Below are 13,236 nucleotides of genomic sequence, written 5' to 3' on the forward strand. Positions count from 1 at the left end.
AGCGGCGCCCCTGCCTACAACCAAATGAAAACATAGTATTATTTGTACTAAATGTACATCGTAAGTATTTGATAATTACTTCTATTGTCTTTGAAATATTCTTAAATTGAACTGTCAAATGTACAGATCAGCTTTTATGGTCAATTAAAATATACTATAATGTCATTCTCTTGGAACTTTTATGTTAATGAAGTTGTAATTTAGTACATTTAAATATATTAACTTTAAATGTTATATCAAATAACACATAGCATTTAATCAAGAACTTTACATGTGCTTTACAGTAATATGTTAGCCAACAAGTGTAGGCTACTTGTTGTACAAAAAGATTATTAAAACATAGTGTTTTAAAAGGGATTTTTAAGTACAGCTTTTATTTTGACATTATTACAAACTGCACTTTTTAACGCATTCTTTTTAAATACACTTAAGTGGCCTTAATTTCATTTCCTTTCTTTCTTTCTTTTTATTTATTTTTAATTTTTTTTGATAGACACTGCAGGTGGATAATCAATACAATTAAGCACACTTTTTTTTCACAAGCCCTCTAGTATGCATGTAGGTATCCTTACTGTCACTACAATGCCACAAGCACACCTCTCAACCCTTGACCTGGTCACTGTGTGAAGAACAAATAGTTTAGTGTCAGTTCTTTGTGCAGTCTGGAGGAAATTCTCTTGCGATACAAATTAAGCAATGCTGAAGTCCTTGGCTGGGACCCTGCTGGGAATATAGAGTGCATCACTTTAGACTAGATATAGTTTGTATGGTAATAATGATATTTAACAATCAGTAAAATGATATAAAATGCAAAATGTTGATAACCAAACACCAGGGCAAAGTTAAAATAAGATGTCAAACCTGCTTCCTAATCTACAATAGAATAAACAGAACATCTTTCAAATCTGTACATGACCTATTGGTAAAACTTTACTTGAAGCCTTTATGTATAATTCATTATAAAGGTATTCATAATGTACATTGTAATGCATTATATCTTGTCATAAATAATTGTAACCGAAGTTAAAATGCATTATAAATATTTGAAGGTTTGTTTGTTGTGTGATTTAATGCATTTCTGAAGGTGTAAAAATGATAGCTGAGTAGAATTATATCTATGGTTACAATTATTTATGAGATTATACAGTGCATTACAAGGCATAATTATGCATTAAAACTATTTTTATAATGCATTAGATATTAAGGCTTTAAGTGAAGTGTTACATACATACATACATACAAACATACATTATAACCTGAAATAATGTCAATAAAATGAATTTCGAAAATCAATTTTTGTCAGTTTACAAATTTTCACTGTAAATTATAAGAATTGTTCTTTTTTACTTCTATAACTGTACTTTACTATATAATTACATGGAATGTCCCATTAGATCTCTTACAGTTTTAGGGGAACTTACTGTTAACCAATTCGCAAGTTTTTACCTGAAAAGCGTTTTTTGCCTTTTTTTAAACCATTAAAATTATGATGATTTTGGTTAGGAATTATCATGAGAGTGTGTTGTACTAGACTGTAACATGAAGAGCAGGAAATGAGGCTGATCAAATCCTTGACTGTCAAGCTGTTCCCCAACGTAATACCTGACATTGAGAGACTGAACAGACACAGAAATTGTGGATCCAGAACTGAGCCTGAAGTGTTTCATTCTAATTTATCTGTGCTCTGTGATTAAAACCCACTTTACAAAAAAAAAAAAAAAAAAAAAAATTCAGTGATACGCTACAAAGATAAATACATTCTGCAACATTACACAATTTATTTGTACATTAAATGTGCCTAAATTAGATGTCTAGTCAAATAGGGGTCTATACAGCCATGCAAACCATTTTTTCTTAGTGGGAAGAATAATATGAAGAAACTTGTTGCACTATAAAGAATCCATTTTGTACAATAAAAATATTCCATTGATGCTAAAGGATCTTCACTGAACAACAGATGCCAGTAAATAACCTTTATTTTTAAGTGTGTGTGATCCATTCACTCTCCATCAGCAGTGCTTTGGTCAACAGTAGCACATTAAATGACATGTTGACTTACCGTTTGGAGCCATTGGGTGTAATTTTCCATGGCAAGCTCCAGGTGTTGGATCCGCTGGGTTAAGCAGCTTTGCTTCCCCTGTGGAGATTCTTTCTGGACACTGTTACCTTCATAATTACCATCATGTTCTTCTGGCCAGCTACCAGTCCTGCTCTCCTCAGGTTCTGGCAGAATGAAGATGTAGCTACATTCTCCATGCTGAACAGAGTTTAAATGCTGACTGCTGCCACCAGAAACATCCACAAGAAATTTATCCACAGGTGAATCTTCAATGCTTGATGTCCTCACCAGCAATAACATCAAATGCAGAAGAATATCGATCTTCATCTTTATGGCAAAACAGGTACAGCCTGCCAAATCTTCTTGCACATATTAAATGAGTGATGATCTCTAAATAAACATATTTAGGAGATGTGTCAGTCCATCTCAACATACAAAGAAGCCATTTTTCCAGAAACTACATATGATTGCTCTTCTCAAACTGAAGTGTTTACCATTGAGACGCCAGTCCTCTGTCCTGCTTCAGTACCATAGAACAGGCATGTACTGTACGTGTGTGAGAGAGTGAACAGTGGGTTTGTTCAGAAAAGACGGTTCTATCAACAGATGGCTGGTCAGTGTGTGTGTGTGTGTGTGTGTGTGTGTGTGTTTTAAAGAGGTCTGAGTGTTGTAAGAGTAAACTGCAGACAGATTGTGTGACTGTGCAAGAATGTGAGTGAGAGAGAGTGTGTGTGTGTGTGTGTGTGTGTGTGTGTTTGTGACAAATGAGGACATAAATTTGTATAATGACAAGGGTATGACATAGGTATTACAAGGAGAAGGTGACTTTTCAGGACATTACCCCATGTCCCCACTTTTCAAAACGCATATAAATCACACAGAATGGAGTGTATTGAAAATCTGAAATAGCACAAAGTTTCCTGTGAGGGGTAGGTTTAGGGGTAGGGTTGGTGTAGGGCAATAGAATATACGGTCTGTACAGTATAAAAACCATTACGCCTATGGGATGTCCCCACTTTTCACAAAAACAAACCTGTGTGTGTGTGTGTGTGTGCAGGTTTTTCTACACTGGTGGGGACTTAACCCTGGTTACACACCAACTCATGGGGACTTGTGTCACTCTGGGGACCTAAATTGAGGTCCCCATGGGTACAGAAGCTTATAAATCATACAGAATGATTTTCTGAGATTGTAAAAATGCAGAAAGTTTTCTGTGAGGGGTAGGTTTAGGAGAAGGGTGTGTGTGTGTGTGTGTGTGTGTGTTCGCTTTTATAGCAGAAATAGACATGTAAGGCAAGTGCAAAACATTTACCTCTATAGAGCAAAGATGATACTAATGATTAATGGTGTGGCGGGATATAAACCACTTTACTGTACTTTAACTTTAAATATATATATATCACATATGCATACATACATTGCTATTTGCACTTCTGGTTATGGTAACTGCATTTCATTGGCTCTGTACTTGTAATGTGCATGGCCTAGTAAAATATTCAATTGCATTCTTAAACATTATTATTATAAATGATTAAACATTAAATATTGTAATATAAACAGATATTTTTGTGCTGTTTTAATGTCAGTAAGAGGCAAGGGTTTTATATTTCTATAATTCTTTCAATAATCACTCTCATAACCTGAAAGCTATCCTGCATAAAACCATTTTTTGAAAAAAATAAATAAATAAATTGCTCAACAGGGATGTTTTAGTAATTAGTTAACTTTTAATGTAATGTGCGTCATTGGTGACATGCCCAGTGTAATTAATCAACTATTTTAGGACTTGAAGAATTATTTCAATTACATGTCTCCTGTTCTTTGACCTATGAAGCCAAATAAATGTTTGGAAAACAATCAAACAATCAAAGCTGAAATTTTGTGTCAAGTGTGACGAGCCATACGTTTGGCTTCGTATCCAAACTGACTCAGTATAACAAAAACAAGGTTTCACAATCGGCCATAATTCCATCAGGATTCTGGTGTGTTGCTGTGAGAACGTGACAGCAGGATATAATACTTCACGTATCATCATCTTATATAAAGTGACTAGAGACTCGCACTTCTAAAGGAGCTACTGAGCTATTTTCCTGCTTTCTGTTCATTCAATCCCCTGAATTCTCAGGGTCAGATGGAGTTTTCTGGGTTAGCTGTCAAAGTAGCTTAATGCGGAGCGATACGCTTCTTCAACCATTTGGCTTTCTAATTCTTCTGATGGTCACAGAGGACAGTCTGTTGTCTGCACTTCATCCTGTCTTAGAGGCCATATTACAGGCCTACATCTTTTATCTGTGCACTAATAACTTTCACAACTCTAGTTTCCTGGATAAAATGGAAAGTTAAGGGCTATAAACTAAATATATTTCAACAGATGTTTTCTTTGGTAACCCTGCATATGTTTACTCATAGGAAATGTGTCTATACTTTCTGCATTAAGATAGAGTATAACAACAAGCATCCAAATGTACAGTACATGTTTTATTAACATGCCACTTGTTATCTGAAATATGGTCACTCTGTCTTCAGTTTGTATGTGAACAAGAAACTCAGGTTTCGTCTCATACACAAGAATTTGTCAAACTCAGTTGACAGATGTAATCAAATCTACAGATAATCTCTAACCACATCTAACACAGTCCTTGTATAAATTTACAAAGTCTGAAAGTGTGTGACAGGTAGATTTCTTCTCTAAGATTAGATATGAGAATAGCACTGTGCTGCAGTGATGACATATTTTTGCACCCTGGTTCCCTCGACAAAACACCAATAAAAGTGTATGATTCTTATACGTTTTGTTCATCATCATGAACTTCTCTAAATTTTATGAATTTTGAATCCTAAATACAATAGCCAAATGTAGGTTATAAACCACGATCGCATGACTTCCAACAACTCTCTTAGTATTTATTTAAAAGGCATCACCGACAACCTCTGTAGACCTGTTTAGCCACTTGTTAACAGCCACCATTTTTCAGTGTAACTAAAAACTTCAGGACGATGGAATTGGAAGCAGGGTTGCCAGGTTTTCACAACAAAACCCACCCAATTGCTACTGAAAACTAAACCAAAACTAGCCCAATCACGTTTCGGGGGGGATCCCCCGATAAAAATCTCATTCCGGTGGGGTAAAATACACGTTTTTGGTGGGGTTCCCCTGGTAAAATTCGCATTTTAGGGGCTAAATATCACGTTATTGGGGTCGCTTAAAACCGCGGACATGAAAAACAACCTGCGGCAACAGTGTTAAGTAGCCCAATTCCGCGGGAAAACCGCGGACTTGGCAACACTGATTGGAAGTGATAAAATGGAAACTTGTTTGCAGGTTTTGGCCTAATACAAAAATATGTCAACTGTTTAAATATTGTGTAAAGTATATCCTATTTTGTCTAAAAGTAATTTGAATGACATTCATTGTTTTCAGCTGTCTATCATAATAGAGACAGAAGAGTCACTGGTCAATGTAAGGCAAATGAAATCACATCAACTGGAAGTGAAAAAATGGATTTCTGAGTTGTTGTTTTTTTTCCTACAAAAAATAGGCTACGTCACAGTCTAATGTTTAAATATTGTGTACAGGACATCCCATTTTGTCTATCATCTGTCTTATAATAGAGACAGGAGAGTTGGTTATTAAGGCAAATGATGATTAGCCTAAGCTATAAACACTTACTAAAAACCACTGATAAGAGGCATCTCTAAAATATCAGATTGTGTGCAATCTACAGACCTGAACCAATATGTTTTACAGATGTTTTACAAACAAAACAGTAGGCTAAGACAGTGTTTCCCAACCGGGGTGCCGTCTGTCGAGAGCAGGGGTGCCGTGTAAAAAATCATTTTTTAATATTTTTAAATTGCTAAAATGTTCAAAAAAGCATCTATTATATAATATCAATTTCTGATGTCGCCAATAATTAGAGATGCACCGAAATTTCGGCTGCCGAAAATTAGTTCACCGCTCAGGTTTCACTTTCACGTGGTGTGACACTCTGCGTATTATCCCGCTATATGCGTGTGTGCTCCGCTCAGCTCCACTCGTATACCGTTCATGGCCTTCTGATTGCCACCATTGATGGACAATTTTTTTTTTATAATATTAAAAATATCTGTATGACATTATATTCTGCAGTTCTTCCCTGTTGTACCGAATATCTATACTGTTAAAAGTATCATATCGAAGTTAGAAATTCAAATATTGTGACAAAATTAATTTTGTAGGGTGCCACAAGTTTGTTAAAATTTCCAAAGGGTGCCGCGACTAAAAAAAAGTTGGGAAACACTGGGCTAAGAAACATCAGTACGCACGCAGATGTCCTCCTGACTACCAGCTATGAAGTTTTGTCCACTGAAGAGGACATTATGTTTTAGCGATTTCTCTGAGACGTTACATGTCACAGTTTTAAATCTGGATGTCGTGTACAGAGCACATTCAGGGCTTTCCAGAGATACCAAATGATTGGATGTTTCACCATGACCACTCCTTCTCTTTGGTCTTTAAAAATGGCTGACATTCATTTAGTGATCAAATGTAACACCCTTATGGAAATATGATAATATTTTGTAATTATCATTTAAATCTGACTAATTGACAAATTGTTTGTCATAAATCAACATCTCAGGAAAATGTTATGGGGTTTCAAATCAAAATATGACCTTCTGTTATGAAACAGGACATCAATTTCATACATGTCCACTGTAGAGGACACCAGGACTTAAAGCATGTTTATTACACATTATGGGAGACACAACAAATGAATAGAGAAAAAATTATATATCAATATTCCTATTAAATATTAGATATTATTATGAAAATCTTGTTAATTATTACTGCCATTATTGCACTTATTTGTTCATTCTATGTTGCCCCAAAAACACATTAATATGCAAATTAGATACAGTTTATAGATACATTGTATATAATGGCAAAACTCGTTTATGGCCATTTTACACACATTTTGCATTAAGAAAAATGTTTTTTAAAAATATCTTTCATAACATAGTTGAGAATCATCTTTATATAAAGTTTGGTATAAAAAAAATGAAAATTGATTTCTGGTTAAAACAAAAATCCCACTCTTTTTGCCTTTTCATGTCTATTCATGTCTTTTTTTTTTTTTTTTAAACAGGAATTTTTAAAGTCCCGATGTCCTCTACAGATGACATGGCATAGCATATGAATAAAATATAATTTTTCCAAAATTTTTCTTATGCTCTAAACAATGTAATGACATGACAACATACTAAATTCACAAAACTGTTTTTTTCCTGGTAGTCAGGCGGATATAACGCAAACTAATGCACATTTTTTGATGTCAGCCGTCACACATGTAATAACCAACACTGCCATCTGCTGGAGAGATAAAGAAGAACAGTTCATATTACTCGCCTATCATCATCACTGATCTGCACGATAAATTCATAGTTTTCATGTGACATCAAAACAAAACTTTCCTCCACTGACCACCTGTTATTTTTACAAAGTTTGTATTAAGTATTAATGTATTAAAACAGTGATATTAAAAGGCCAAATTCAGTAGGCTATATACTTTATTGATGATGCACATTTTGTACAGGCAAGCAGATGGACGCAAAATAGAAACCCAATGCGCAAAGTTTCACAATTTAGCGCATTGCGTTCATATTGCGGGCTCATCTGCTTGCCTATATAAAGTATGTAGGTGTTTACCGAGTTTGATCTCACTGTATCGCTGTTTCTACATTAAGGCACTTGGAGTGTTTTTCAATTTAAACGCTTTAGTATGACCTGCGTTTTTAGTAATTTAATCTAAACTAATCTAAAATAGTAATGGGCTATTTTAGATTAGTTTAGAGTCAACTACTAAAAAAGCTGGTCATAAACACAGTAATGGGCTATTTTAGATTAGTTTAGAGTCAATTACTAAAAAAGCTGGACATAAACACAGTAATGTGCTGTGTTTTTTTACATAGGCCTACATTACGAAACAAATTATATAACAAACATTTTAGGCATGCTTACAAATTACACACCTCCATGCATGATTCGTTTGTCATTTTTGTGGCTCTAGCCATGTGTAAAAATACTTTGTGATGTGTAAAAGCTTATAGCCTACTGTAAAATTCAGTAACTTTATTTTATGCTAATTTTAGATGTCTGTTTGTTTGTTTTTTCAAATACGCAAATAATGCCTTTTTATTTGTATAAAATTGCCTTTTTATTTATATAAATTTAGATTTATGTTGCATAACATACAAAAGACACATGACATTTTCATCATTTCAAGGACAAGTTCTGTTTTCTGCATTATTTCATCATAAGTTTGCAGGCTCTATATCATTATATCACCTTAAGATCCCAATCCTTTTACAGTACCATTATTTTATTTTTTTACAATATACAGTAAATAAAAAGAGAGGGATTGCAGAAATCTCAGCAGTAAGTTCTGTTCCAAAGAACTACCAATTTACAATCTTGAGCAAAAAAAAAAAAAAAAAACTTCAAAACTAAAGGACAAAAATTCTTAACATTTATTTAGTCATAAATTCATCATTAATTAGTCTTAATGTAATTAATTTACACTTAAACACATTATTATTTCTCTGAAAGTATGTTTATAATCTAACAAATATTTAGACCCAATGTTTTTCATACAAATCACTTGTTGTTTACTAACTCATCCACTAGATGTCGCCATAAGCTGCTTTAAAATCAAACGCTGTTCTAATTTACTCCTTCACGGAAATCAGTTCCCTATCTGTCGGTCACTACGAGTTATGTCTTGACGACGTAGGAGGAAGTAAACCCCCTTTTGTCGTCACGACATAACGTCTCCGTTCCCTCCATCAGCGAACGAGGGTTACGTACGTAACCGAGACGTTCCCTCAAAAGGCCATATAGCATATCTCAAATAACCACAATATGTGGTGTTTCACACTTCCGCATAATGAGACCATTCTATACAGGGATCTTATAAACTGATGAACCAACAAATAAAACATGTTTCCAAAGAGAAAAGCAGATGATTCAGAGTAGATTTACATATAAAAAGCCTTCTGTGAAAGGTCTGAGAGATTATTTGCATGAAGCTGACAGGCGGTTGAAGGGAATGGAGGGTAACACGAGGAGATGTTTCCGAAAAACTGAAGTAACATGGTGACAGGGCCATAATTCACCTGCCTCCAGCTTGATTTGGCTGTACAATTCAGCCGTGTTTATCTATATAGCCATTTTACATTGAAGGAAACATGGAGGACAGATGCTATAGATTGAAGTCAATCAAATTTCAAACTGCATCCGATGCATGAAATGTTTTTAAATGAAAAGAAAATCCTTATAAATGGTTTGAGAAGAGCCGAGTTGTATAGATTGAGACATGGTTTGAGCACAGATCACAGCATGGAAAAAAAAAAAAATTCAGTCTTTCTATTGAAAAGCTACATTGATTGACCACTAAATTTGATTAAATGTCTATGGTGGTTACAGCCCTGATTGTACACAACATCATCCATTAGCCCTAAAATACTTTATTCGAAGACTATGAACATTTCTATACCATTTCACCCAGTGACATTTTTCTCTTTAATTGTTTCAAAGGGTCCTGAAGCATGTCTTCAGAGACAGGGGGAAAAAAGAAAAAACAAAACCTGTGGGGAAGTTGGTTACTGTTGGCACACAGACCTTTTTAGTCATACAGAAGTGTGATGCGATACGAAACTATGATGAATTTGTGATTTGCCATATTTGGATATTAAGGGATTTGCAAGAAACACACCATAAATATTTATGCATTTTTGCTCAATGAAACACTGGAATAATGTTTCCCGTTCCAGAAACTGATAGGATCTGCAGCATCAACAACAGAAGCGGAAAATCCACAGCGTGCCACCCACTCATCAGCCCGGAAGGAGGCCAGCTGAATGAAACAGACAGTCTGTGCAAGGCAGCTTCAACTTTACATTCTGCAGGGTGAAATACAGGTAACGGAGATGTTTCATACCGACAGAAACATTCTTTTTTTCTTGTTTACTCTCCGCCAAGAGAAGAACATAATTGCAGATGAAAGATGTTTGTTTCAAATGACAGGAGCGTATACATACAACAATGTGAATCATTCACTCCTGGAAGTGTTTTGAAATGTAAATACTAAACGTCTGCATTCAGAAAAAAACAGCTTGTCTCAGCAAAGCCAGGCTGGGAGGTAAACATATCATGAATTCATAAAAGTGTGGCATTTCAATCCTTGCAGAAGTTCTTATACAATGTCTAAGATGCCCAGGCCATGTTTCTGCCTGGCATGGAAATTATGCATGTACTGTAATGCACTCATCAAACCCCCGGAAATACTGAGCTATCCATCACTTATGGCTATTCCTAAAGTGTTCATTTGTATTCATAGTTTGCTGCAATTCTCACTTTTGGCCTTTTTTCCGCACCCCCATTTTTTCTTTAATTTGTTGTTCACACAGAGAGCTGATCTTGCAGCTTCTGGCATAGCTCGATTGTAAAGGATCCATCAACGTTTTTGTCAGGATTATATAATGAACTGTTACACCAGGCCTCTCCACATCTATACCAAGTCTGACCATTAATCAAAATCTTCAAAACACTAGTGTTTACATCAAGCAAACGTTTACTTCTAACACACTGCTTATTGTACACCGAGCTGATAGACAGTTTGCTTGGACCTGCCTCAATTTTTTTTTTCTCAATTTAAGAGTAAAAGAATTTTTGATCGATATACATATGCTTTAGTAAAAACGTGAATTTTCTAGATGGAAGACAGGGAAAAAATAGGTTATAGTCAAAAAAATAATCATTCTCATGTTTACAGTAAAATGTGTGAAATAAAGTTTTTACATTCACTTTATATAAAAAAGTAAGAAGTTTATATGGTTGATTCACCCATTTACTTACATTAATATGTGTTTAGAACCCCTTTTTTTTGTTTTTATCACTGTGAAAAATGAAAGATGTTTAGCAGAATGTTCACACTGCTTATTTTCTGCACAATAAAAGTGAATGAGGATGGAGTGAGATGGTCTGGTTTGACACATCTGCATGCAAATAATATGCTGCTAATAATATACTGTAATATACTGAATGTAATGTTTTGACAATGATGACAAATATCACTGGTTGTTGCATATCTTGTAACCAGTCGCAACATATCCAGTTTGAATATATGGAAGTGCAAATGAGATTTTGAAGAGTGGATTTTGTGTGTGTGTATGTGTACATATGTATGTGTGTGTGTGTGTGTGTGTGTGTGTGTGTGTGTGTAAATAACTTAAATTTCAGTCTCTTCCTGACACAAAGGTATTGTTTTGCTTTAGGAGACTTGGAATATTGGACATTCTGAGTCATATGGAGCACTTTTTTGTCTTTTGGAGCTTGACAGCTCATCATGAAATTGTATGGTAAAAAAGCAGCGTCAGCATTCTACTAAAAGTCCTTTTCTGTTTCATGGAAGAAGAAAAATGATAGGGTTCTGACCACCATGAGGGTAAGTAAATGATGACAGAATTGATATTTTTGGGGTGAACTTTCCTCCTATTGTTGTATTTTACATAGAAGGTTTTAAACATGAGCAGGGCACAAACTCTGGACAGTTTGGGTCAGGGATGAATACATGGGAACTTCATCATGCACTCCATCATTCCAGCTGCATCACTTACCACAATCCCGGGAGCATCATTTACATGATGTTACTGTAATCATTCACACCACCGCAAATGGTCAATCAAGACAAGAAGTCTGTAAGCTAGTGCTGGAATTAACCGTGAAGAGGAGGGAGACAGCAGTTATAACCACATCCCCCTGCCCCCCAAACCACTGCTTAAACTACACTTATATGTAGCACATAGTGAAACGAGCATCTAAGACACAAAACTTTCTCCCCTTGGTTTGCAGTTTATTTTTAGTCTACAGAAGTGAAAAACCAAGACATGCAAAATAAATGGAAAAAGGGTTAATTTGTGTAGGTGGAAATTTAAACACAAATTTAGAAAATTAGATCAAAAAGGTCATAGCTGAGAGACTGCAGTGTGTGGGAGTGGAAAAGAGAAGAGATTTGAGACAGAAGCATGTGATCTTACTCTTCTCATCACTAGTGACTCAACGCATGTGTAAAACTCTCGCACTGACACACACTCACACCACCTCTGACCTTTGACCATGTCACTTTGACATATCCGGCTAACTATGTGACTGTGTGACTGTGACAAGGCAGACCTGCATTTTTAATGAGCACAGTGTGAAGCATAGTTGATCGGGGAGAGTTTGAGGAGCTGAAACTCAATCTGAAAGTGTGATCAAATATTTCCACATCTCTGCTACAAAAATAGTTTTAAACATCTACTTATCCATATACTTGGTAAATTAATGTTACATGAAGGCTGTTGTTACATCCTAGCCCACAACTGGCATGGGTTAACACTAACAGAAAACAGTTTGTGTAATCTATTGTAGTATATAGAAAATACACCAAAAACTGTATATAGGAATTATTTTAATAAAAATTTTGTCAACACTGTAAAACCTTGTTACAGTGGCAGCTATGATTTTAACTTGGTGGTTTCTGTGGTTCAGCTCTGGCAGAAATTCACCATTTAAAAAATGGTAACAATGCGGTTGTATTTGACTGTATTCACTATAAGTCACAACTTATAAAATATATTTTTCATAAAGACATATACAGTATGATATATAATGTATATATCATTACATAAATACATACATACATAAAACACAAAATAGCCCTAAGCACATAACAGATAACTGTTCACTTTTTAACTACTCTATATACAAACTATATATATATATATATATATATACACACACACATATGTATGTATGTGTGTGTGTGTGTGTGTGTGACCCTGGACCACAAAATCAGTCATAAGGGTCAATTATTTGAAATTGAGATTTATACAACATCTGAAAGCTGAATAAATAAAGCTTTCCATTGATGTATGGTTTGTTAGGATAGGACAATATTTGGCCAAGATACAACTATTTGAAAATCTGGAATCTGAGGGTGCAAAAAAAAAAAAATTCTAAATATTGAGAAAATCGCTTTTAAAGTTGTCCAAATGATGTTCTTAGCAATGCATATTACTAATCAAAAATTAAGTATTGATATATTTACAGAAGGAAATTTACAAAATATTTTCATGGAACATGACCTTTACTTAATATC

At 34.8% G+C, this 13,236-nt stretch overlaps 1 protein-coding gene across 3 annotated transcripts in view; it reads right to left on the reverse strand.

Annotated features, from left to right (window-relative positions):
- Positions 1–2,664, reverse strand: part of LOC107748536 (angiopoietin-1-like) — a 20,476-nt gene extending 17,812 nt beyond the window's left edge. The window contains exons 1-2 of one of the 3 annotated variants that reach the window (XM_016563355.1): positions 2,554–2,664; positions 2,060–2,449 (exon numbers count right to left, since the gene is read on the reverse strand). In XM_016563355.1, the coding sequence (XP_016418841.1) occupies positions 2,060–2,386 (327 nt within the window). In that variant the 5' untranslated portion in view covers positions 2,387–2,449; positions 2,554–2,664. The other 2 variants (XM_016563364.1, XM_016563374.1) reach the window with 2 other exon arrangements.
- Between the last annotated feature and the right edge of the window lie 10,572 nt (positions 2,665–13,236).

The sequence above is a fragment of the Sinocyclocheilus rhinocerous genome, unplaced genomic scaffold (assembly GCF_001515625.1).
Source record: "Sinocyclocheilus rhinocerous isolate Xijiao unplaced genomic scaffold, SAMN03320098_v1.1 scaffold491, whole genome shotgun sequence".
Classification (NCBI taxonomy): domain Eukaryota; kingdom Metazoa; phylum Chordata; class Actinopteri; order Cypriniformes; family Cyprinidae; genus Sinocyclocheilus; species Sinocyclocheilus rhinocerous.